This window comes from Sapajus apella, unplaced genomic scaffold (genome assembly GCF_009761245.1).
Source record: "Sapajus apella isolate SASKATOON/1434 unplaced genomic scaffold, GSC_monkey_1.0 scaffold1, whole genome shotgun sequence".
NCBI lineage: Eukaryota > Metazoa > Chordata > Mammalia > Primates > Cebidae > Sapajus > Sapajus apella.
This window is the reverse complement of record NW_022436941.1, coordinates 90,224,544-90,252,152: the sequence shown is the minus strand read 5'-3', so window position 1 is coordinate 90,252,152 and position 27,609 is coordinate 90,224,544. Positions and strand designations below refer to the sequence as shown.

The window sequence follows — 27,609 nt, the reverse complement described above, 5'->3', positions numbered from 1 at the left end:
AATATGTGTTAAAGTCACTAAATTTTGGGGTAACTTGTTATACATCAATGGATAACTGTCTTAATCTGTTTAGGTTATAAAGGAATAGCTGAGGCTGAGTAATTTATAAAGAAAAAAAGTTTAGTTGTCTCACTATTCTGCAGGCTGTACAAGAAGCATGGCACAAGCATCTGCTTCTGGTGAGGATTTCAGGCTGTTTCCATTCATGGTGGAAGGCAAAGGGGAGCCAATGTGTGCAGATCACATAGTAAGAGAGGAAGCAAGGGAGTTGGGGAGGTGCCAGGCTCTTTTTAACAACCTGCTTCCAGATTAGTTAATAGAGTGGGAACTTATTCAATACCACAAAGATGGCACCAAGCCATTCATGAGGGATCTGCCCTCATGACCCAAACACCTCCCACTGGGCCCCACCTCCAATAATAGGGATCTAATTTCAGTCTGAGTTTTGGGGAACAAACATACCTAACTATGGCAATAACTAATACTGGCTCATTTGTATCTGGTCTTGTTCCATCATTACTATGCTTGTAAGATACATCCGTATTGTTTCATGAGTTGTAGATGTCCTTTCTCATTAACACAAATATTATATTCTTTTTGTTTTGTTTTGTTTTGTTTTGTTTGTTTGAGACAGAGTCTTGCTTTGATGCCCAGGCTGGAGTACAGTGGGACAATCTTGACTCACTGCAATCTCCGCCTCCCAGTTCAAGAGATTCTCCTGCCTCAGCCTCCCGAGTAGCTGGGATTACAGGTGTGCACCACCATGCCCACTTAATTTTTGTATTTTTAGTAGAGATGGGGTTTCTCCATGTTAGTCAGGCTGGTCTCAAACCCCTGACCTCAAGTGATTCACCCACCTTGGCCTCCCAAAATGCTAGGATGTTCTCAATGCTGTCTCAACAAAACCAACCAAACAATAACAACCACCAACATGTGGGAAGGGTGAGATAGGAGCTAAAAGATGTAGACTCCTTGTTTAGGCAGAGAGTAAAATCACCACACAGAAGACCGCACTCTGGGCCCCTAACTAGTGCTGCTCCAAGAAGTGACTGGGGGAGGCAAAAGGTTCTGGGCAGCAAGGCAGGCTTATTTTTTCTTCAGCATCAGAATTTATCAATCCAAACGACAGTAGCTACTCCCACTAGATGTTTTGAAGTTATATTTAGTTTAAACTTTTCTATTTAGAAAATAAACCCTAATATTTATGAACTGTAAATGGCAAAATAAGTATACGAATTCACATAGGAAATTCTTACCAAAAGTATAAACCTGAATTTGATCCTAATAAAATAATTAGGCCAGGGATGGTGGCTCACACCTATAATCCCGGTACTTTGGGAGGCCAAGGTGGGAGGATTGCTTGGGCTAGCCCAGGAGTTTGAGACCAGCCTGGGTAACATAATGAGGCCTTGTCTTTACAAAAGATAAACAAAATTAGCCAGGTATGGTGGGTATGTACCTGTGGTCCCAGACACTCAGGAGGTTGAAGTGGGAGGATTGCTTGTGTCCCAGAGGTTGAGGCTGCAGTGAGTCAAAATCAAAATTGTGCCATTGCACTCTAGCCTGGAAGACACTGTGAGACCCTCCCTAAACAAAATAATTTTAAAAATTCTTTTAAACGGGAAAAAAAAGAATAATCGGACAAATTCAGATTGTGGAAAAGATTCTGGTCTAGATTCTTTTTTAAAAGTCCATGCTTCGGGGAGAAGGAAAAAAAAAGGCAGAGGAACTTTCTTAGATTGAAAGATATTAAAGAAAAATAACGATTATTTGCAATATGTATGTCAACCTTGATTGATTACTGGATTGAAAAAAACTACATAAAATGCTCTCAAAATAGCTGAGAAAATTTGAATATGGAATATATTGGATGAAATTGTTAATTTTTTAGGTATTAAACTGACAATGTGATTATGTAGGAAAATGTCTTTATTTTAGGGTATATCAAGTTACAACACCAAAAACAAATTAGGGGTGAAGTGTCATGATGTTTGCAACTTATTTTAAAATAGTTTGGCAAACAAGATATATTTAAAAATGTATAATATTTTATATAGAAACACAAAGAGAACAGAGAGAAAGCAAATGTGACATAATATTAGCAATGATTAGTCTAGGTGAAAGATATGTAGATGTTCATTGTACCATTCTTTTAACTTCTCTGTATGTTTGGAGAACTATAATTTAAAAGTTGGAAAAGTTATATCTATATGCTCTTCTTAAAATATTATATGAAGATAAGTGCTATTATTATTATTACTATTAGAGTCAGGGTCTCACTCTGTTACCCAGGCTCCTCACTGCAACCTCAAACTCTCCCAGACTCAAGTGATCCTCCCACCTCAGCCTCCCAATGGCTGGGATTATAGGCAAGTACCACCATGCCGGGCTAATTGTTTTTTTTTTTTTTTTTTGGAGAGATGAGGTCTAGCTATGTTTCCCAGGCTGGTCTCAAACTCCTGACTCAGCTTCCCAAAGTGCTAGGATTACAGGTGTGAACCACTGTACTCAGCCAGTATTATCTTTTCATTTCATTTTCCAGTTGATTATATTATTGGCTATATTTGCATACCCCACAATTATTCATTTTTTAAAAGCCAATATTTTGTTTTGTTCTGTTGTCTGACAATAAGAATTCGGATGATAAACTTACAACCAATCACTGCCAAGTCCACTTGAGGAATTGTCTCTGCAGATTCATTTGTAGACTCTCTAATAAGGAGTGTTATGGCCATATGTTTCATGTTTCCCCTGATGTGCCCGGTTACTGTTCCTCTTGCTGTGGTGTTTCTTCCTGTGGCAAACATTTCCTTTACCATTTTTCTTGGCCACTTGCACTTTCATCCACTGCTTAACAGTATGGTTGTGCGGGCTGACACAGATTCTTCTGCGCTTGACATGAAGGCTGTTAGAAAGGGAGGCAAAAGGAAGTCACTAACAGAAAATACATATAAATAACCTCTTAGAGACTTACAGGCAGCTTCCACTTTGGGACACTGTACTCCTAGAGACGAAATTCAGACTAAATTTCTGAATTCAGTGTAGAAATGAAGTGAATTCTAAGCTGAGCACCTCAAGTTTCAATTTTGACTTTACAAACACTGCTGCCTGTGGGTCCTCAGATATTAGCAGAGAGTATTAAAAGAAAGAGGAGGAGAAGAAGGAATTGGATGAGGAGCAGAAGGATAAAAGAAAGGAGAAAAAAGAAGAAGAAGAAAAGGAGGAAAAGAGACAATAATGAAAACCAAGTAAAAACAGTTCTCTCCCTTGACTTCAAGCTTCACCCAACAAAACCAATTCATCCTCACTGTCCATCTCAAACACATCCTTAAGGTTTGTTTGAGGTTTTTCTGATCTGTAAGATTTCTGTAGATTCTCTCAGCTAAATGCCGTCCTTTTCCCCTGATTCTCCATGGCGAGAGTTGCCTCTTTTCTGGCACTTAGTTTATTCTGTCTTTTATCTGAGTACTTGTCTCATCTCTCCTACTAGAGTTCTGCTCCTTGAAGGAGGAATAGTCTAGAAGTGTCTTGAAAAGGCCTTTTCATAGCAGGAACTTAGTAATTCATCATAGTATGAAGTAAAAATTGTTCAAAATAAGGAGAGTTTTGTTGAAAATATTCTAGGCATTTGTTAACATTTTAATATGATATAGATATATACCACAGTTCAGAATGTGCTTTCATATTTTCTTTTTTGTTTCTTTCTTTCTTTTTTTTTTTTTTTTTTGGTGAGACAGAGTTTTGCTCTTGTCACCCAGGCCCCAAAGTGCTGTGTTTACAGGAGTGAGCCACCACGCCTGGCTCATTTTCATTTTTCTATATGAAGTTTTCACAGTGGGCTAGGAGAATGCTAGGGCAGCATCCACAGTTTTTGGTAACTAGAAGAATTTTTTATTGAAAAAGATATTGTGACTTCTAATTTCCCCATGAGGAGTCATCATCTCTCATCAAACATCACAAATCCTGCTGGCTCTACATATACAATGTTTCTGTGTCCAGATAAACTGAAACTCCTGACCCTGTTATTCAGGGGAAAAAAAGGAGAGAATAGGCTGCCATTTTTCTAGATGACCCAAGTAGAATCATTATCAACTAATGTAGGGACTCTTGAAATGGGAGAAAAGTGGGGAGAATGGGGGGAAAATTACAAATGAGCTTTAACATAGTAAAGCCAGCATGTGGGGAATACTAATGTGAATGAAGTGGAGCATCTTAATAAGAGAACAATATATTCCCTATGTGTATTAGATAGAGAGCCTTCAAAAAACAAACAAACAAACAAACAAAAACACCTAATTCTCACTATGGTCAGTGGTTCGCTATCATAGGAGAAAACATGGTTGTAGCACTGCTGCACAGGAAAAATAACAACAACAAAAAACTGGCATTGAAGCTGCTACTCTTTCCAAAGGACTAAAACTCTTGCCTATCCCTGTGATGTCAGAAAGAAATTGAGCAGATAAAGATTTCAGTGACACGCAGGCTGTGTAGGGGTGGCTCATGCCTGTGATCCCAACACTTTGGGGGGCCGAGGTATGGAGATCACCCGAGGTCAGGTGTTAGAGACCAGCCTGGCTAACATGGTGAAACCTTGTTTCTACTAAAAATACAAAAATTAGCTGGGCATGGTGGTGCACACCTGCAATTCCAGCTACTTGGGAGGCTGAGGTAGAAGAATCGCTTGAACCTGGGAGGCGGAGGTTGCAGTGAGCAGAGATCGTGCCACTGCACTCCAGTCTGGGCAACAACAGCAAAACTCCGTTTCAAAAAAACAATTTCAGTGACATGCAGATAAGCCCATAAGTTACACAGGAAAGAGCTAGAACTCAAGTCCATCATAAAAATAAGAGAGATGGGATTCAGGGAGGGGTGTCGGCACTGGGGCTGAAGGAGAGAACCCGAAGGGAGAGATATAGACAGAGGATTCAGAGAGGTGGAGGACCATAGGAAAACAGGCAACAACTAGCATGTGGGCTTTTTCAAAGACTTGCTGGTAAAGCAGCCTCTCAATGTAATTCAAGGTGGAAAAAATCAGCTACCAGAACACATCTCCCAAATCTGAGATCCTATGATGTTTTAGAATCCTAAAGTTTAAAAATTTCATAAACCTTTACTTGGATCCCACGTATTTTCTACCAGCACAGAAAGAGATGTAGTAATGTTGGAAAGAGGGGCCTATTCCACATTCCCTTCCCTACTCCCTACATCCATATTCTGATGGGCACCAATCCCCACCTTCCCAATGGTGAGTTTGTAAGTGGAGAGTTTTGACTGTAAGAAATTACGAGGCCAATCCCCTGATTTTTTTTTTTTTTTTGTTAACTCACAGGAAGGTAGCTGGAGATAGTCTGATGGACGTAAAGGGGCGGCCCTGCCATAGAGATTATACCTTCAATATCCCCTAAACTTTATTCCTTTACCCATTCCTCTACACACAGCAATGCCTCACAACCACATCTGAAAAACTACTCAAGTCTTCCAGATAATTCTATTTAAAAACCTCAAATTTTCTCACAACAGAAAATGTCTGTTTGATCAAGAATCCTCAGCCCTCTGCCCAAGATAAATAACTTTTTACTGTATTTATGTTCAGAAACATCCAGAAGCTCATTAAATGAAATCAGTGTAGAGGAGTTTGAACAAGAAAGCTGCTGTCTCAGGCATCAAAAATTACAATGATCATTTATAAGGTACGAAACAAAGGACCTATTTCTAGGCAGAAAAGAAAAAGAAGCCTAGTGGGTTTACAGTAAGTTGATTTATATTAATTAATTAATTGTTATTAGTAATACATGCTACTTGGGAATTATATTTCCAGTGTTAACAATGCTTTCTGCATCTTAAACACTTTCTCAAACCTTAAAGTCTTTGTGCCCAGTCAGGGTTAAGGGACTATATTTTAGATAAGTAAAGACATGCTCCATACTAACGTAATCTGAAAACAAGAGAATCTTTATCTATTTATGCTGAACATCAGGAAACACAACAGAGAGGATCTGTAATTTGTGGTTAAAAAATACTACAGAGTTGAATTTGATTTTATTTGAGATTAGGTCATAGCAACTCTGTTTCTTAGCACAGGGAGGTCAATTCACAAGCTCTGCTCAAATAAAGTAAATATTTTTAGATCTAAGTGATTGGCTTCCTAGTTCCTCTTCAATTAAAATTGGGTCCTTTTTAAAATGAAGACTCATGTTTCTGATTATATTTTACTTTATCACAGTGAAACATCAGTTCTGTTCTATGCCTTTCAGATCTCTGACACCTGCTTATCTCAAAGAAATGTCCCTGAAGATACCGTTACCAATAGCTTCCCTGGATAACCTCCAGAATCTGTCTTATACATCCACAGAAACTTCCTTTGTTTTTTTTCTCCAAGCCTTTCTGGGAGTCCTACCGGAGCCCTTACAAGTTTCAAGCTTCAAGTCTGAGGTGATATATGCCAGCGAGGTGGAAGGAATTGAGAGGAGTTGAAAATGTGGAGTTTCTCAGAGTAACTGGAGCAGGTTCAGACAGATTTAGTTTAGCTGTGTCCACCTGACACAAATATCCAGTTGTTTCTAACTACCTAGAGCATTGTCTATCCATGAATTGTCTGTGAATGTTTTACTCTCTATTACCAACAATATTCTTTGAGATTAAATAAAAAACTGGTAGAATCTCAGCCAGACATATACCAAGGAGTTTTCCAAAGAAGTTGGGAACTTGGAGCACCCCTCAGAAGGCACCTCATTGGTATGTAGTCCCTGGAGTGCCAGGGGTGATGCTGGTTCCTAATGACTAAACCACCTGAGCCAATGGAGCCAGGTGGTAACTTGAATTGAGGAGATGCTGAGAAAATTCTCAGTCCTCTCCCTTCTCCCACAAAGACGCTCATGCTTAATACAAGTTTCAATCAAGAATTGTTTCCTCCCCTACATCTGACCCTCAGTGTGATCTTTAAACTTTATTTAATCTCAGAACATTTGAGAATCTTATAAAACCTACAGACCTTCTAAAAATGCTCACATGTTCATACACAAAAATTTCAGGAAGTTCACAGCCACTAACCTGATGAAAGTCTTTCAACAGACATCTTACAAACTTCCTCTGAACTTTTAAGAACCCTTGTCTTAGGGCTGTTTTTCCTCAAAATTGAATAATGGATAAATCCCTCTGAAAGGCAGGCGAAAAGTACATCTCAAGTTCCAGAGACCATCTCAAATCATTAAGCTGATCTGCAGAACCCAGCTGGATAAAGAGTCCCCTGGAGACTCTAGGCAGGCAGAACCCATTTTGTCACCACTGCATCCCCAGCACATAGGACAGTGCTTAGCACATAATCATTAATTCATAAATATTTGTTGAATTCACTGAAAGAACAAGGTTTCTGAGTGACTCAGGAGCTCAGGCATAAGCAATGGGCTTATTTATAGCCCAAAGAGCAGGGAATGGCTCACTAGCCTCACCTGGAGCCACAAATGGTGTTAAAACCGGCATGCCAGGGAGATGTCTGATACTCAGATGCAGTGGAGTTTAGGGAGGCCATTTTATGGTTAATCCCATCACTCCTTTAGAATGACATTGGTGACATAGAGTGTTCTGAACCAGGAGACCTGGGTTCATATCCTGGTTCTGAGCTGTACACAGGTGAACTGGGTAATCTCAGTCACAGCTTTCTCCTGTGTGTGATTGGGAGATCATTTATGCCTTCCTCACAGCATTGTTGTCAGAATATAGATTTGCTAAATACCAATGCAGTTCAGATGTTAGAGCCTCCACAGAGATGTTAAGTACATATACAAACAAAGCTTTTAATAACTGAGCCAGGGGCAGGGGTGGGAGGCTTCACCATGAGCCAACACCACAGAATCAAAAGCAGAGATTGGATTGGCATTTATGATTGGATTGCATATAGCACTTTTGACAGATAGTTCCATGCTTCTTTTTGAACCTTTTTTTGTTTAGTTTTTCTTTGTCTTTTTGTTGTTGTTGTGGTGGTGGCTTTTTGAGACAGGGTCTTCCTCTGTCACCCAGGTTGGAGTGCAGTGGCACAATCATGGCTCACTGCAGCCTCAAACTGGGCTCAAACGATCCTCCTGCCTCAGCCTCCGAAGTAGTTGGGACTATAGGTGCATGCCGCCATGCCTTGCTAGTTTTAAAGTTTTTTGTAGAGATGGGGGTCTTGCCATGTTGCCCAGGCTGGTCTTGAACACTTAGGCTCAAGTGATACTCCTGTCTTGGCCTCCCAAAGGGCTGGGATTACAGGCATAAGCTGCCACACCTGGCCTACCTTTTTGAAACCTATAATATGCTCCTGATGAATTCAGAAAGTAGAAATGATAGCAACCCATATACTGAAAAAGGTTAAAAGCCATGCAATATAACAGAGTCATCTTTTTGGGGGGATTTTGTTTTGCTTAGGAAAGTCATGGACTTTCCTAAGTCCATCTTTTTGGTGACTGGGGGAATTTAGTCCTAAGCACAGCACCACAGGGTGGACGTAGATGGTGCGCTGGTATGGGGCTCAGGACATCCCTGCACAGAGAGACTATGAATTTACTCCAGGGAGCCTGGACCTAAAGGACAGAATATTTACTCTTCCCTCCCTTGTTTGGATGATTATTTTTATGTTGAAATCAAGCAAAGCCTTTCAACTGATTATTTATTGGTCAGGGAAATAATGACTGTGCAGGTTTAGATCTCCCTGCTGAAGGGCACTCACATGACAGCAGCCAAGTCACAGTCCCCATCAGCTCTCTGGATGCGACACATATTCACTCTTTCCAGAAGCCTTCTGGAAATATGATGTGAAACCTCCGTGCAACAGCTGGAGGGAATGGGAAGTATGGCTAAAAGAAGAAAAGAAAGAAAATGTTAAATCTTACAGTTTATAGAACACAGGCATGGGTCTTATTTTAAAGATTTCAGAGAAACAGAATGTTAATCCACACAAACAAGGGGCAAACATGGTTTTGTGAATACAGACCTGGGGCAGGACATGTCTCCACTTTCTGGAATTTAAGCTGTATTTGTGAGAGAGGAAATGTAAATTTAGGCAAATAAACAAAACAAAGAGATGAAAAAAATTGCAGACAAGGATTCTGGTGGTACTGCAGGCTGATCAGAGATGAAAGGAGTGAGGTCAACATGGTGTTTCATGCATTTTGGAATTGGAAAACCATCATTTGTTCAGCAAATGTTTATTGATTGCTCATTCTGTGACAGGCCCTGAGCTCTGCATTCAAATGTTGAAATAAACAAGGCATAATCTGTCCTTGTGATTCTTAATAGTCCAGTGGGAGGTAGGCCAGAAACACATAATCCCAACTCAGCAAAATAAGTTTTAAAGAGATATGTTCGAAGTGCTATGGGATTATACAGGAAAGAAGCCTGATTCAACAGGCCATGTTGTATGATTCCCTTTATATGAAAGATCCAGGATGGGCAAATCCATAAGGACAGAAAGTAGATTAGTGATAGCCAGTGGCTGGGGGCTAAGGAATGGAGAGGGAGGAATTAAAGGAGAGGATGGGGAGTGACTGCTAACAGGTACAAATATCTCTTTTTGGAGTGATGAAAATGTGCTGCAATTAGATAGTGGTGATTGCATAATTCTGTGGATATATTGAAGACCACTGAATTTTATATTTTAAAATGGAGAATTTTATTGTGTGTGAATACTGGTTGTTCCTACATTTATTAATGCATTTATTTCCGAAAACTAATTGTTTCTTTCTTTAGCTATGCTGTGCTGCCTATTATCCAAGTCAAACTCCTAATATCCTGAACAAGGTATTGCGTTTATCCATGTATCCACCCATTCATTCACCCATCTCACTGTATGTGAATCGCTATGCCAGACTCTGAAAGATAAAAGGTTAGTAGCCTCAAACATTAGTTGTGACTAAAGCAATACTAATGGGAAGCGTACTTTCAGAAGCATGGTAGCAATTAAGAATCACAAGAAAATCTGTGTGTTTAGGAATTTGAGTTATTTGAGTGCTGATATTAATTCAAACAGTTTTAAACCAGAAAAGTACAGGGGACATATATGTACTTAGTAAACTGGATTGCATTTCTCAAATAATAATATAAATGTAGGATGGACTCAGCTGGAGATCACTTGATCTAAGTCAGATAAACTATCAAAAGGCAAGAAGCAGGCCAGCAGTTATTACATGTTAATAGGTGCAATCAGTGCCCTCCAGAGGAAGCAGAAAATATAAGAGGCCAGGAAAGAACTCTGGAGAGGACACAGGAAGTTAGGCAATGGAGAACGTAAACTGGGTAGTTCCGAATAAAACAACTGTGAAATTCTGTTAGATAACGTCGCCCCCTAGAGGTCCCCTCCTGCATCCTTCTGTAAGAATATTGCCATTTTTAAAGAACCATCAGCCACTTCCCTTTATTTCAATTATGACTGCAGAATTTCCATATAGGAGAGATTTCAGTGTGTCAGTTAGGCTGTAAAAGAGAATTATATGACATTTCTTCAACATTTACATAGTTTTTCTTCAGATGATACTGAACACTGGTTGTTGGAGAGGTGGTTGGGGAGGCAAGCTGATAAGAGATCAAGGAGGCCCAAAACCTGTCTGCAAAGACCACGTTGGTCAGGAATATAATGGGAAATAACCAGCTTATGTTCCAGAATTGGAATTCACACAAACACAAACCTGTATGATGGAGAAGGGGTTCCCCTGAAGAGAAATATGTGATTATTACTGAAAATAAGAGAAGCCTTGCAGAGTGGGCTTGATAAAGCAGCGAAGTTCAGAGGTATGAATAAGCAAGGATCTGAGGTATACTGCAAGGCTTTGCCTGATCCACCTCCAACTGCTTCCCTAACCCCTCCTGGAGGTGCTCCTTCTGCTTTAGGAAGGACAAAGCCCAGCAGATCCACCCGGAATTTCTCTGAAAAGTGATTTGTGAGATTAACAGATGTGTTTCCCAGCTGGCCTGAGAACAGGCAGTAAGGTCAGTTCTCTGGAGGAAGTGCGCAACCACCAGTGGGGTTCAAATGGATCCAGAGCAGCTGCCCAGCAGAGGAACCACAAAACTGGGAGTAAAGGTTCCAGTTATGAGAGGGATCATCCCTCCTACACTATCAGACCACCTTCCCCCAGACTCTTAGAGGAAAAGTACTCTTCTCCCGGACCCACTATTTCAGAATTGTCAAGAATATTTGGATTGAGAAACCCTGCAGCAACTTTTTAATTACTACCAGGCAAGAAAATGGGGACCCAGAATACCACAATTTCTGCTCACTAGCCAGTGAAGTCAAGAGTATAGGAGTTCCATGGCTAGCATCTAATGTGTCTATTCATTGAATTGAAATCAGTATTTAAATCATATTTAAATCAGTTTGTTCTGACATTTTTGAGATTGTATCAACTTTTGCTCCATTAAAAATAATGATGTGCCTCTGTAGAATGAGTGTGAAATAAACTGGGGGGAATTTCTAACAGTTGGGAAAATGTGGCAAGGGCTATGTGTTAAACAGAATGAGATCTGGAACATTGAAAGGCAGAAGAGATAAATTATAACATAGAGACTTGGGTCCGTCTTTATCAGGGAGGTGGCATTTCAGCTGAAAACTTGAAAAATGGATAGAATATGAATAGCGCAGTAAATATAGAGGAGACAGTGGGTGTAAAGATACAAATGTGGATGTTCTTACTCATAGGCGGGTGTTGAACAAAGAGAACACATGGACACAGGGAGGGGAACATCACACACTGGGGGTCTGTTGGGGGGAAATAGGGGAGGGACAGTGCAGGGTGGGGAGTTGGGGAGAGATAGCATGGGGAGAAATGCCAGATATAGGTGATGGGGAGGAAGGCAGCAAATCACGCTGCCATGTGTGTACCTATGCAACAATCTTGCATGTTCTTCACATGTACCCCAAAACCTAAAATGCAAAAAAAAAAAAAAGATACAAATGTGGAAAAGGCAGATTCATGCAAATTTGGTGGGAATTTATAATTTATGAATGCAAGTTGTAGGAGGACGACATGAAAAGCATTTTGAGACCAGACAGCTTTATATTTTATACCAATAACACAAGTTCAGTAACCTCTTTCTATGGAAACCTTAAAAATCAAGACATGAAAATTCACCTAAACTAATACTTCTGTGGAAATGTAGATGTGAATAAATACATGATGACTTTACTATTATTCTCCATTCCTTGTGAAACATTTCAACACAGAGGAACGTACCAAGAATAATAAAGAACACCTATAGACTCATCACCCAAATGTTATTAATGTTAAACCTTTTCCATATTTACCTTCAGTCTTATTTTTAAGTAACTGTTTCCAGTACTTTACTGTTACACGCGAGGCTACAACAAACATCCTAATGATAACAGACATTTATTGAGTACTTACTCTGTGCCAGGCACTAGTATAACTGCCATGTGTGAATTAATCGACACAGCAACTATATGCAGAACAAAGTATATTAATCACTGTTTTATAAATGGGTAATAATACAGAAAAACTACATAGCTTCCTGAGATCAAAAGGACAAGAAAGAAATGGTGGGGCTGGAATTTGAATACATACATTGCAGCACTTTTTAGACCTTAAATTATACTTTATTTGCTTTTCTAGCTGTCTCCCTGGGGCTTGTGTGAGAATTTCTCTGCAGCAGCGGTTCTCAAACTTTAATGTGCATCAGAATCAAATCCCTCTCTTACCTCAGGTTTCTGACTCAGTAAATCTGAGAGGAGGCTTGAACATTTGCATATCTTACTATTTATTTATTTATTTATTTATGAGATGGAGTCATGTTCTGTCGCCCAGGCTGGAGTGCAGTGGCGCTATCTTGGATCATTGCAACCTCCGCCTTCTGGGTTCAAGCGATTCTCCTGCCTCAGCTTCCCATGTAGCTGGGATTAAAGGCATGTACCACCACACCTGGCTAGTGTTTGTATTTTTAGTAGAGACAGAGTTTCATCACGTTGAACAGGCTGGTCTTGAACTCCTGACCTTAAGTGATCTACCCACCTCACTTTTCTCCCAAAGTGCTGAGATTACAGGTGTGAGCCACTGTGCCAGGCCAATATTTGCATATCTGATAACTTCCCTGGTGATGCTGACACTGCTAGTTCTGGAACACACTAGGAGAATCACTGTTCTTGGAGAACAGATATACACATGGAATTGCTAGGTTGTAGGATATATGCATCTTTAAGTATATTTCATACTGTCAAATTGCTGTATAAAGTGATTATACAAAAGTACACTCATACCTCCAGTTTGATGAGAGTTCCATTTCTGCACATCCTCAGCAAATTTTCATAATGTCACTTTAAAATGTTGCCCATCTGATGGGACTGAAATTGTACCTTAATGTGGCTTCATTTGTGTTCCCCTATTGGTAAGTTATTAATCATTCACATTTTCTTTTTTTTTTTTTTTTTTTTTGAGACGGAGTTTCGCTCTTGTTACCCAGGCTGGAGTGCAATGGCGCGATCTCGGCTCACCGCAACCTCCACCTCCTGGGTTCAGGCAATTCTCCTGCCTCAGCCTCCCGAGCAGCTGGGACTACAGGCACGCGCCACCATGCCCAGCTAATTTTTTGTATTTTTTTTAGTAGAGACGGGGTTTCACCACGTTGACCAGGATGGTCTTGATCTCTTGACCTCGTGATCCACCCGCCTCGGCCTCCCAAAGTGCTGGGATTACAGGCGTGAGCCACCGCTCCCGGCCAGCCACCGCACCCGGCCCATTCACATTTTCTCTTTGAATTACCAAATCCTATTTTTGCCAGCTATTTTTTTTTTTACAGATTTTAAAAAATTGATAAGAACTCACAAAATATTTGGAATACTAACCTCTGGTCAGTAATTAGAAAATATTTTCTCCCCCTTGGTAGTGTATCTTTTAATTTTGAAGTATTTCTTTACAGTTTGCTATTTATATCTTATTTAGGAAATCTTCCCATAGTCAGATGTCATAAAAATAACATTTTGTTTTAGAAAGCAAAGCTTTTTACCCCTGCAATTTATTTTTTATAGATTGTGAGTCAGAAAAAAAAAAAGTTTTTGCATAAGAATACCCATTGTCTCAGAAATGTAGTGGTAAATTAAATTTTTTTCTCCATTTACAAAGGGCAAAGAAACCACTTTTTACGAATGTATATATTTTTAATTTAAAAAGCCTTTTCAAAAGACGGCAGTCCTGCCATGTTGCCCAGGCTGGTCTCCAAATCCTGGACTCAAGGGATCCACCCACACTGGCCTCCCAAAGTGCTGGAATTACAGGCATGAAGCACCACACCCATCCCTTTCTTCCATTTTTTTTTTTGTTGTTGTTGAGACAGAGTACTGCTCTGTCACCGAGGCTGGAGTGCAATGGTGCGATTTTGGCTCACTGCAACCTCCACCTCCCGGGTTCAAGCGATTTTCTTGCCCCAGCCTCCTGAGTAGCTGGGACTACAGGCCCCGGCCACCGTGTCTGGCTAATTTTTGTATTTTTAGTAGAGGCTGGGTTTCACCATGTTGGCCAGGCTGGTCTCGAACTCCTGACCTCAAATGATCAACCCACCTTGGCCTCCCAAAGTGCTGAGTTTACGGTGTGAGCCACAGTGCCCAGCCTCCTTTCCTCCATTGTTAAGATGAGTTTCTTTGAAGACATAGTGTATCTGAATCTCTACTTTTGGATTAAGCTAAATCTCTACAAGGATTAAGCCCACTCTTTACTTTTTGTAATAATAGCTATATATCCAAGGCCAAGGGCCAAATAACCTCCAGATGTATTTTTAAAAATATCTCTGGATGTAGCTCAGGGTCTCTCATAAGACGTGTAGAAACTGTCACAGGGTGCAACCTTTTTATTTTTTGAGGAGATGAGAAGTTATTATTCTTTCTTCTGCTATGTTATGGAAAATTCTGTTCCAATTTCAGTCACTTTTGTGTTGCCATACATGCCTGTAAATATGTTAATGCTTAAGACGACAGAACCACGTCGTCTCACTGATATGTAGACATTCCTTAAATCTTCAAGTTTACACAAACACATAGGTCTGTTTCTGGGCTTTTTCTTCTGTCTCATGTTCTACTATTTATCTCTGCATCAATTCCACATGTCTCAACTAAGACACTTTTTAATAAATCTCAAAACTTGATACAATAAGTCTCCCCACCCAACTTATTCCTCAAAATTGTCTTAGTTGTTCTTGATCCTTCACTTTTCATATAAATTTTAGAATCAGTTTGCTTAGTTCTGCGAGAATCTCAGAAATTGTGGTTGAAATTGTACTAAATTTACAACTAAGATCTGAAAAATATTGTTTTCCTATTCATAAATATGAAATTATCCTCTAGCTATACAGGTTTTCTTGCTTCTCCAAGATCTTTATGACTCAAATGGTAAGATAATTTTGTATATCTTAGACCTATTTTTAGGTACCTTATAGATTTTGTTGTATTGTGAATGGGCTTTTAAAAAATACTTTTTTTTCTAATTAATTTTTATGTATAAGAATTTTATTGATTATTTAATGTTGCTCTTGTATCCAGCAACCTTGCTGAATTTTTAAATTTGTAATTGTTTGCAGTAGATACTCTGGTTTTATAGGTAAATAGTAACTTTAATCTCTTTCTTCTCAATACCTGTGTAGGAAATAAAGGCTTTTCTCTTTTAAAATCTGTTACTTTGCTAAATGCCTAGAACAGTGCCTAGCCCATTGAAAGTTGTGGGAAGTAGAAAAGTTCCTTTTTAAAGTTTTCTTTCTTGTTAAAGAATAAGTGTGCTAATAACTTTTTAAGCCCTATCCTATGTAGCTGTTAAATATGCCATGCTTACAGGCACATAGTACATTCTATGTTCTTGTACTTTAACCAAGATATCTGTGCTGGACATGCTCACAGGCATGTCCCAGCTCTCCATTGCTTTTACCTGTTTACAGAAGTTTTAAGTTATTAGCCAACTGGGTTTTAGTTTAAATTGTGAGGTCTGGCTCCAGCCAAGAGAGATCAGACACAGCAGTAAGGATGACCCCCAAATGCGTAAGGGATAAATTTCTGTGTTTTCCTTTGTTCATAGTACTCTTGTGGCACAATGTCTAGTGAGTGTACCCTTCCTGTGGTTCAGGAAGTAAAAATTGCATTGCTGAAAGATCCTTTGTCACAGTGCTAATTTTTCTTTGTGGCACCAAGCATCTATTTCCAACAAAAGTTCAATACATAATTTTAAATTGCTGTGATGAATTACTCTATTATTTTCCTTGCCCTCCTGGGATAAACCATACTTAGTCATAATATATTAATTTTTGTATCTTGTATATGATTTGCTATTTATTAAGATTTTTCAACCTCTGTTCATAAATTAATCTATACTTTTATACCCTGGTATCACCCTTCCATGTTTTGGGTAATAAGGGTATGTTAATGTCAACAATGCATTGGGTGGTTTTCTCTGTTCTTCCATCCTTTGAAAGAGTTTGCATAAGATAAAGATTTACCAGTTTTTGGTAAAACCTCAAAAACTATCTAGGCCTGGTGTCTGAGGAAAGATGTTTAAGTTGGATTTTTTATTGGCTTACTTGTATATATATTTGATATATCAATTTTCTAAAAAATTGTTTATTTTATCCACAATTTCTACTTTATTCTCACAAAGTTTCATAGCTTTATCTTACTGTATCTGCAGTCATGACTCCTTTTTTAAATTCTTGGTGTTTGAAGAGAAGGTTGCTGTGCAAAGTAACAGTTTAAAATTTTGGGCCAAGTGTGGTGGCTCACACTTGTAATCCCAGTACTTTGGGAGACTAAGGTGAGAGGATTGCTTGAAGCCAGGAGTTTGAGACCAGCCTGGGCAACACAGTGAGACCCTGTCTCTACACAAAATCTAAAAGATTAGCCAGGCATGGTGGCCCACCTACTCGGGAGGCTGAGGCAGGAGGATCGCTTGAGCCCAGGAGTTGGAGGCTTTGATCCTGCCATTGCATTATAGAAAAGGGGTGTCCCAATCCAGTCCCTAAGAGAAGGTTCTTGGATCTTGCACAAGAAAGAATTTAGGACAAGTCTGCAGTGCAAAGTGAAAGCAAATTTATTAAGAAAGCAAAGGAATAAAAGAATGACTACTTCATACAGCAGCCCTGAGGGTGGCTGATTGCCCATTTTTGTGGTTACTTCTTGATGATATGCTAAACAAAAGGTGGACTATACATGCCTTTTCTTTTTAGACCATATAGGGTAACTTACTGACGTGGCGATGGCATTTGTAAACTGTCATGGCACTGACGTGAGAGGGAAAACCCCCTCCCCGTCCCCTCCTCACAGGCCTCCACCTCCTCCCTCTAGATGGGAAGGAGGGTGAAAAAGAGAAAAAAACAAAATACCAAAGAGCTGTGACGATGACTTCCTTTTTGGTTCCCAGTGTCTCTGCTATCTGTAAGCCTTAAAAGAGTTGCAAATGAATGTTATCCCTACCACTGGAGCCCAGCAGAGGGTCATGCCTCTATGTTTGCATGGCCCAGACTCCCTCCTGGAAACACCTCTGCCAACTAATAATTTACTGCCTTTGTCTTGTCTCTGTAAGCCCCCTCCCCTGCCTGTTCCCAATTGCGCTGTGCATGAACTAGCAATTCAATGAAGCCAAAAGATTGTAAGGTCAGACATCCAGCCAATGGACAATGACATAGTTTCACCTCAGTTTCCCCTTTAGCCTTGTAAGCCTATAAAAGGAGAATGAAGCTGCTTCTCCGGAGCTCGCGAATGAGGCTGTAGCCCGCTGCAGCTCCCAGCTGAATAAAAAGCCACTTCCTTCCTCAGTCCCATGTTTGAGAGGTTGCTCGCTGTTCCTGCCTCAGTGGGAGTGTAGTAGTGAGGGCAACCAGGGGTTACTCTTGTGGCCATTTTGGTTTTGGTGGGACTTAGCTGGCTTCTTCACTGCAACCTGTTTTATTAGCAAGGTCTTTATGACCTGTATTTTGTGCTGACCTATCTCATCCTGTGTCTTAGAATGCCTTAACCTAAGGAATACAGCCCAGTAGGTTTCTGCCTCATTTTACCTAGCTTCTATTTTAAGATGGAGTTGCTCTGGTTCACAAGCCTCTTGACAATTGCATTGCAGCCTGGGCAGCAGAGAGACACCTTGTCTCTAACAATAAATAAATGTTTGGATCTAAATAATAAAATATATTTATAAGCTTACAAATAGAAGGTGCTTAGAAACAAAGCATTAAAATCACAGGTTAAAGAGGAAACCACAAAATCTTATTCTGAAAAATAGTAAAAGTACGATTTATTATAACCGGTGGGATACAGTTAAGTTTATCCCTAAATTTATTTAAAACACACATACGAAAAAAACTTGTGTTCAACTAAAAAACCCCGAAAAGGGAAATCAGAGGAAACAAAGCGTGAGAAAAAACATAAAGGAAAGCACGACATTACGGTGCTTTGCGGCTGTCGCTACTCCTATCTGTAGTTGTGGCGGCCTTGGAGCAGGAGAGACTAAAGCGGAAAACCCCCTGAGGGAGCCGAAGCAGAGAAGGAAGAGAGCGGGAAGTACAAAGTGACAGAAACCAGAAACGGCGTGGGCCGTCGTTTACCTGGGCGACGTCCAGCGGCCCTTCCGGCCTCTGGGCAGGCGCAACCTGTGTGGCGCCACTGACCCGGTGGGGAGGCGTCCTTACGCCGGCGGACTGTGTTTGTGGCGCGGCCCGGCAGGGCGGGGAGAGCACTGCGTGAAGAAGCTGCCCGAGTATAACAAGGACTACACCAAGGGTAGGGTGGAGTCCCAGGCAGTGCGTGGCCACCGCGTGCCCAGGTGCCCACGTCGCCCGCAAGGGCACGCCTGGCCCTGAGGGAGCCAGCCAGGGAGCCCAGGACCGGCCGCCGGCTGTGCGTCACAAGCTTCAGGAGAAAACTAGTTGTATTGTAAGCCCTTACTAGTTTTTTTGATTGATCTATCAGTTTTTGATGTGGGTATGTTAAAATCTCCCACTGTTATTGGGATTATGCCTTTTTTTTTTTTTTTTTTTTCCTCACAGTTCTGTCCACTTTCGTGCTATATCGCTTGGGATTATGTTTGCAGATGCCCAGCCCAGGTACCCTCCTGGTCCACAGCCAGGATTAGAATGAGGCGTGAGCCTCAGGTGCAGAATTTAAGGGACCACCAAAAGAACTCTGTAATGAAAAAAAGCAATGTTTGGATGCAATATTTTTTGAAATAGAAATTAATGCAAAAAGTCTATGATTAGTAAATTGCTGCAATTTTAAATAAAAGCAAAATCTGACTGCATTTTCACGACTCAGTCACCTCTCTTGCCTCACAGGAGTCTGGGCCCTAGAGGAAGCTTTTTGGAGAAGTGAACTTTTTTTATCTTTCCGTAAGATTCCTCTATAGCTTTTTGCTTAAATCATATTTTTCTGTTACTGACATTGCTACACTAATCTTTGTAGCTAATACGCTAATGTTTGTATTTGTTACACTTATTTTTCTTTTTTTTTAAATGTTTTTAAATCATCCTTTTTCTTTGCTTTTTATTCTTTCTGTTGGAAAGATATTTTCCATATTTCCTTTATTAATATTTTTCTACTAAAAATTTAGGCTGAGTTAGGTCCAGAAAAAGCTCCTTTGGGAAAATTTCTACAATATCTAGTACCGACATGTTTCTTTTTGAATTAAGTGTGTTATTTTACTAACGAAAGTGATTGTCACATCAGTAAAATTCTAGAATTTATAGGGTGCTACCCACATTGTATCAGTCTTTGTCACAGACGATGAGTGTACAAGAATTAGTCTTAGTACCTGCCCTCAGGGAGCCTACAATTAGCAATTAGGAGACTTTTTTTTTTCCCTTTAGGCAGGATCTCGCTGTGTCACCCAAGCTGGAGTGCTGGAGTGCAGTGGTCTGAACACAGCTGACTGCAAACTTCATCTCCTGGGCTCAAGTGATCCTCTTGCCTTAGCCTCCCATGTAGCTGGGACCACCGGTGCACAACACCATGCCCAGCTAATTTCAATGAGACAATGTTAGAAAAATGTCTGCTCAGCCTGGACACAAAGTGAGATTCTGTCTCTACAGAAAAATAAAGACATGGCTGGGCCTGGTGGCTCACACTTATAATCCCAGAACTTTGGGAGGCCAAGGCGAGTGGATGACCTGAGGTCAGGAGTTCAAGACCAGCGTGGCCAACATGATGAAACCCCATCTCCACTAAAAAATACAAAAATCAGTGGGCATGGTGGTGGGCGGCTGTAATCCCAGCTGCTTGGGAGGCTGAGGCAGGAGAATTACTTGAATCCAAGAGACAGAGGTTTCAGTGAGCCGACGCGGTGCCACTGCACTCCAGCCTGGGAGACAGAGTGAGACAGACATTTTTCTAACATTGTCTCATTGGACCTCTATGCTGCATTTAACACCTATCCATTCCTTCCTTGAACATTTCCATATTCCTACTTACTAGTCTCTCATAATTTTCTGAATATTGAGAACTTACTTTCTCTTCCTCTTGAATACATCCTCCTTTGGCCTCTCTTCAATAGTGAGCATTCTCAAAGTTCCGTCCCTAACCTACTGTCTTTTCTTTCCACATCTCATGTTTTAAAATTTTTACTACGTCAGTAACTTTAAAATATGTTTTTTACCTCTACCCAAATATTCTGATGTAGATTGATCTGCTGTTGAACATGCACTTGGATATCTCACCGGTACCCCAAACTCAACAGAGTGCCAACTGAAGATATCATCTGCCACTTTAAATCTATTTCTGTTTTCCTTTTCTCATCTCATTTAATCACTGTACTGTTATCCAAGCCAAAAACCCATGTGTAATTCCATCTTTCTTCTGCACTCCCACAGCCAGTCAAAATCTTGTAGATTGTATTTTCCTGAACACTCTTCAGATCTATCTCCTCTTCATCCTTGTTAACACTCTTAGTTCAGGACCTCATTAATTGGCTTCTGGACTGCTGAGCCTCTCAGTTGTCTACTTTCTTCCAATTTTGTCATTTCCCCCATTTGAATCTGAGTCCCACAGTACCTTGTGCTTTCCTATATCTTAGTTTTTATAATGTATGAAATTAAGAGTCAATATGACTGTCTTTTTACTGTAAGCTCCCACCACATTGTCTGATATTAGTGCTAAATAAGTTTCTTGGACTGAACTAAGCTCTGATCTTATCAGTGTTTCATTATCATCCTGTTTTAAGGCTTTTAATGTCAAAAATATTTTTGCTTTTTTTCTATGAATAAGATTTTCAATTTTTCGTCAAGGTCTTACGTCCCAAATTACCTACAATTACACAGTGCTTTTCATAGGTACCATCCCTGTGCATTGAAGTAATTAGGGGTCAGTCAATATGATAAATCATTTGTTTACTATATGTAATATTTTAAAGATGTTTTTAGTCTCTGATTAAAGCCATTCCTATTTGTCTTATTATGTTGTTCTTTTTTTTTGAAATGGTCTTGCTCTGTTGCCCAGACCATTCTGGAGTGCAATGGTGCGATCACGGCTCCACTGCAGCCTTGAATGCCAAGGCTCAAGCAATCCTCCTGCCTTAGCCTCCCAAGTAGCTGGGACTACAGGTGCGTACCAGCATGCCTGGCTAATGTAAAAAAACATTTATTTTTTGCAGTGCTAGGATTATAGGCATGAGCCACTGCACCCGGCCTTATTCTGGTGTTATTTCTGTTAGTTTTGAATTGTTGTCATTATTATTCCCAGTATTAAGAGTATAGATGATTTTCCAGGAATGTGAGTCCCTGTTTTGGTTCTGTCTGTGATCCAGTTTTGGTCACTAGAGGGCTGTAAAGATCTGTCAGTGCTCAAGAATTGTAGGCACTACACATCAAATTTGTGATACAAAAATTAGATTCTTTTTTGTTTTTTTTTAGAACAAGTTCTCATTGTATTGCCCAGGCAGGTCTTGAACTCCTAGGCTCAAGCTATCCTCCCACCTTTGTCTCCCTAAGTGCTGGGATTACAAGTGTGAGCTACTATGCCTGGCAGATTTTGGGTTTTAAGGAAAGGATCCTGCTATTGTAGAGAGGGGAACAGCTTCCTCTCTTACTTGGACATGTTATATGGGTTCTCACTATTCAAAGTCTGGTTTCCAGAGCCACAACAATGGCATCACCTGGGAGCTGATTAGAAATGCAGTTTGAAAAGCACTGGTACTCTATAGAGAGCATAGCAAAATAGAAACAGTAAAGAAAGGTACATGCCATTATTAGAGAAAGGATTTGCAAACGAAAGGTAAAAATGATATAAAAGATTCACTTAGCTGCTAGCAGCGTCTCAAGACTATGAGTGCAATTTAAGAAGGGCAACACATAATGTTCAGAACATGGTTAAAACACATCTTTCCATTCTCATGGACCTCACACCTTAATGTAGCCAGATCATGCTGTGGGGGCCACCAGTTGGCCACTGTTGTCGCTTAGTGGGCAGGAAGGACTCACCAGTCCATGATATATGAAACTGCTATGCCCAAATAAAGTCCTCTCAGATATTTTTTGGAACCCTGGGATAATGTCTGGGGGCACGGAGAGTAGATGAGGATTTTTCTTAGCTTTAACGTGATATAGACACTAGAGTGTCGTCAGGGGACCACTTGAAGGGGTTTGGATAATTTTGTGCTATGAAAACATCCTGAGAGACTTTGTAGCACAGTACTTAAGCATGTGGAGACTATTAGGTTTAAATTCTGCTTCTGCTACTTACTAGCTGACCTTGGGTGAATTAATTCTCTATGTCTCAATCCTTTTATCTATAATATGGGGGTGGTACTAGCACCTACCTCAGGGTTATTGTGAAGATTGCATGAATTTGTACATTTAAGTGCTTAGAACAGAAGTGACAAATAGCCCTCAATAAATGGAAACAAAGAAGACATATGTGGGACAATATGCAATATAGTCCCTGGCTCATAGTAAGTATATAGGTGCCAATTAAGTGTTTGTGGAATGTGCCACTTTATTTTAATTTTCCCTCTGTTTCAAACTCACCCTTAATTGCCTGTTCTATGAAATTGAGGTGGGCCCTTAAATATTTTTCCTTGGCTAGCTGGCACGTTGTTAAACTTTATCTGTAGAAGATATTGAAGAGATATTGCAGGAAAATGGGGTTTTCCTTCCTGGCTCCAGTGTTCTCTCAGCAGGTTCCTGTAGACCCAGCTCCTGCAGTGCTTTGACTTCTCCAACACCAGGCTCCTGCAAGGCATGACAACTAGCGGCACCCCTGCAGGCAGGTTTGTAGCCCAGTGCTTCCAGTGAGATGCTTCCCTGTGAAGTATTTTCCCCTGCAAACTAGAAGGCAGATATCCAGCATGTTCTGCCAGTACAGACTAGGTGACTTTTCTGCCTTTTGGTGAGCCATGGCTGGATCTCAGCTTGACAGGGTAGGGGTGCAGGAATGCTTCCTTGAGTGATCGGTTTTAGCCCTTGGAATATCTGCTACTCCTACATTCCTTAAAATTCTCTTTCTTTCTAGCCTATCTCTTGTTATAGTTAATAATTTGTTCATATTAAACTTTCAAATTATCTGGTTTCTGTCTCCTAATAGGACCCTGATTGATATTAATAATAAATGAATAAAGAAACATTAGCATTCCCAATTGTTCTGGAAAGTTTAAATGTTTTGTATAAGATGAATGATGCAGATTTTCAGAAATAACTTTTTGTGTTGAATAGTTATACTGTTATCTATGATTAAGTGAAAAAATATATATTAAGATAATATGTAGATTGTGGTCCTGTTTCTGTTTTAAAAAATTGGTGTGGGTTCATATTTCCAAATGCTTAGAGGAAAGTCTGGAAGGATATGCAGAACCCTCTGGAGAGGGGAGAAGGGTTACAGGAATGATAAAGAGGGACGTTCTTTTTTAATTCTCTATACTTTTATATTTAAAAATATATACTAAATATTTGTAACTTTCATAATGTTAAGATAAATTCTTTAATTTTTGTGACTTTTCGGTAATTTTTTTTTTTGGTAAATTTTTACTTTTTTTTTTTGTTGTTGTTTGAGATGAGGGTCTCACCAAGGCTGGAGCACAGTAGTGCGATCATGGCTCACTGTAGCCTCAAATTCCCAGGCTCAAGCAATCTTTCTGCCTCAGCCTCCCAAAGTGCTGGGATTACAGGAGGGGAGGCCAAGGCAGGAGAATTGCTTGAGGCCAAGAATTTGAGACCAGTCTGGGCAACATAGTGAGACCCTATCTCTACAGAAAAATTTTTTTTTGATTAGCCAGGTGTGGTGTCATGCACCTGTAGTCTCACCTACACCTGCAGAGAAACTGAAGGAAGGCAGATTACTGGGCAGATTATGTCAGACCCCTTAAGGACCATTCGTGGTGAAATGGAGAGTCCTCATTGTGCAGAACAACATTGAGTAACAAATGTATGTTCGTGGTAACCTTCCCTAGCCAGCGTCTTATGATTAAAACAAAAGATAAAAGTTTTAGGATGCAAACAGCACATCTGTAGCAATTATTGGCGTGATTCAGTAACCATCGTACTCTGAGAAAGGTTGTCAGTGGGAAGACAATTTGGGACTCACTGAAGCAAAACCTCCTAACTTGAATCTGTTGGGCACAAGTGAGCCTTAATCTTGATGTACAATAAAAACAGCCAGGCCCACAAAGCCCTAGATTGTGGGTTTAAATAATCTGGTTCAGGTCCACTGAAACAGGATAATAGACATGTTTATGGATTCAGTATTGAGTTTTGGGAGCCAGCAGCCACGTCAGCAGATGTGGAGTGTGCCCTACCTTTGGGCAGAATCCAAGGTTTTCAATTATGGGTAAGGTCACCTGCTTTCTGATTTATGCAAAACACTTTGGAAATGCCAGCTATTTAGCCATCACATTAAGATAGCCATTTAAGACACCATTAAGATAAAGGAACAGCTTTCTGCCTGAAGAAAACAAAATATAATTCCTAAAGTTCCAAGCTGGCACAGGCCGTTTCCCTATTTCCGTTGCCAAGGCCATGTGTCCTCTGCACCGTTGCATGTTTTCTTCCTTCCTGCCTCCCTACTTGGTCTCCCACCCCTCCCTGGAGCCAGAATCACTTAAGTGCCTCCCACAGGGCACCTGGCTTACATGGACACTTGAGTGGAAGTTTGCTAAGAATAGCTGTGACGTTACCCCTCTGTTCCACAACTGTTCTTAGGCCTACTTGTGTATTTTTACCCAGTATCACTTATTTTTAAATGGTAGAAAGTTGGAGTTTCTCAGGCAATGTGATTTTTCTGTGGCCCAAACTGCCTTAGGTAAAGCACTGAGACTAAGCCAACAGGCTATTGCTGGGTCTCGCAGCTCCCTTTCCTTGTTATTGCCGGCAGCCGTATGTTTTCACACCTCTGCATTTTGCCGTCCCACCGTACCTCCTCTACCAAGACTTGATCTCATGTGAAGTTGAGTCCTGGGTATGGCAGAGCCTTCCTCATTACCCTCTGCCTTCCCCACCTGCTGTTCCCTCCCTCCTTTCCTGTAGGAGAGCTGCTGCTCTAGGGACATGTGGGAATAGGTCAGGAAGCTGCAAGGGAGGCACACAGTTCAAAGTTTTATGTAAACAATTTGAGTTGGTGGAATTACCAAAAGTAGGAGTAAAGCCTTAGGTAGACCTTTGAGAAATAGTGAAAATGAATTCTAAAATCACAATGGTGAATTTTTCTGAGAAATGTTACAGAAACATAACATGGCAAACTTTTGTCTTTATCTTGATAAGATAGATTAGTAGAAATTGAGAAGAGATGGTCCAGGTTTTTTCTGCTCCTTATTTATATAAGCCCAGTACATTAATGGACTATATTGGAGTCCCTAAGCAAATGCCTGCAGGGACCAGGCAGTTAATACAGCAAACTTCAGACGCTCATTTGCTTTAGCCAGTTCTTGCCACAGTGTGGTGGAATCCTTGTTGTCAGATCTGATTTTTCAAGAGAAGCTTTAAAATCCAGTTTGTATGTGTGTATGTATAAGTATGTACATGAGAAAGCTTTCAGTTTTAAAATATTGGCTCAAATTTTTAAAAAGCAGACCAAAGAAGACTTATATTCCACCTCTGCTCTTGACTTAGAGAATCTGTTCAGGGTAAAGCTTAAAGAAAAGATGACAATGGAAAAGAGTCATTGGTCAAGTATTAAGTACTGATACTTTGGGTTTCCTAAATGAAGCAAGTGCTACTTTAGAAGAGATTCCCTCTAGTTCAAATGTAGTTACAAGCTCCATATACATGCTAGCAACTCACAATTTAAATTCTCTTTTACACAATTTATATGGGTCAGTCTCCCTCATCTTGCTTTTCTTCTTTCTTTTTCCTTCTTCTCTTTCCTTTCTTCCTTTCCTTTCCCCAACCCTGTCCTCTCCTCTTTTGTTTTTAAGAGATGGGGTTTCACTATGTTGCCCAGGCTGGAAAGCAGTGGCAATTCACAGTGCAGTCATAGCTCATGGTAATCCTGAATTCCTGGCCTGAAGATATCCTCCTGCCTTAGCCTCCTGAGTAGCTGGGAATACAGGCATGCACCACTGTGCTCAGCTCTGCTCCCCTTTGTAAAGATCAGACTGAAGTTTCAGTTTTCTGTATCCATGGGGCGGATTTTGCTCAGGAAATTTACAACTTACCTAACTTGAAGGCAGCTGGTCAAGTCTGTCTTTCCCTCCAGGAATATGCACACTTGTGTTGAGACAGTTTAGCAGGCTGGGGTGAGGAGGAAGACAGACGAATAGCAAGGGCTTTACTCCAGCTTCTAGCTGGGGATTTTCTAAGATACTGTTGTCAGAAAAGGAAACACAGTTTGAAGTTGCACCTATATGGAGGGACCTCATCCTACAGGTGGCAAAAAGTTCTGCTATGCCTATTAAAATGAGGTACCTTCCTGAAACGTCTTGGAGATCTAGAATTTAAACCTATGTTATTCTCTTATTGAGAATCAGAAATCAATTGGAAATTCCTGCCTGAAGAGATAGATATTCCTGCCCCACCTCAAGCCTTCCAACACAGATTTGGGAGATATCCCCCTTCCAGTAGAGGCCTAAGTGGCCAGTGCCCCCACTCACCTTCTGAGGCATGTAGGGCCACACAGACAGCCAAGGCCACGACGGTGAGTCCTGTCTGCTGCATTCCCCTGTCCTACTGGCACTGACAGCAACACAAGTGAGGCTGTTCGATCAGGAAATGAGGCTAAAAGTGTACTTGGGCACAGAGAAAGTGTAGAGGAAAAGTAACCAGGTGGCCCCACCCTGGGAGGTGTTCAGGGTATCTATTTCTCATGTTTCTTTCCTTAAGACCAGGCTCCTCCCCAACTTACCAAGCTCCTGAATTCACCCTGCCTGGCAATCAGGGAATGTTAGTGGAGATCTGGCAGCTGGCAAGGTCACTGTGAGTTGGGGTGTGCATCAGAATAATTTGGGAAACATTAAAAAAAAAATCAATCTACGTGACTTTCCTTTTTCCCTGATCTGTAAACCAGAACTCTGGGGTAGGAGACCAGTCATTTGAATTTTGTAAAAGCTCCATAGGTGATTCTGATGGACACTTCTGTTGAGACCCACTGTATAATCAGTTTTTAAGTAGCTTATGGAAACCATAAGTTTCTAGGGACAAGGGTGACAAGTCATAAAAAATTATCTTTGTGGAAAGATATGGAATATTAAACCC

At 40.5% G+C, this 27,609-nt stretch overlaps 1 protein-coding gene across 4 annotated transcripts in view; it reads right to left on the bottom strand.

Annotated features, from left to right (window-relative positions):
- CCL28 (C-C motif chemokine ligand 28) overlaps positions 1 to 27,161 on the bottom strand; it is a 34,515-nt gene extending 7,354 nt beyond the window's left edge. The window contains exons 1-4 of one of the 4 annotated variants that reach the window (XM_032281406.1): positions 27,009 to 27,097; positions 26,574 to 26,649; positions 8,705 to 8,831; positions 1,915 to 2,905 (exon numbers count right to left, since the gene is read on the bottom strand). In XM_032281406.1, coding sequence (XP_032137297.1) covers positions 2,713 to 2,905; positions 8,705 to 8,754 — 243 coding nt within the window. In that variant the 5' untranslated portion in view covers positions 8,755 to 8,831; positions 26,574 to 26,649; positions 27,009 to 27,097 and the 3' untranslated portion in view covers positions 1,915 to 2,712. Of the gene's footprint in view, positions 1 to 1,914; positions 2,906 to 4,639; positions 4,738 to 8,704; positions 8,832 to 26,573; positions 26,650 to 27,008 lie in introns of those variants that run through there. The other 3 variants (XM_032281400.1, XR_004269932.1, XM_032281386.1) reach the window with 3 other exon arrangements.
- Between the last annotated feature and the right edge of the window lie 448 nt (positions 27,162 to 27,609).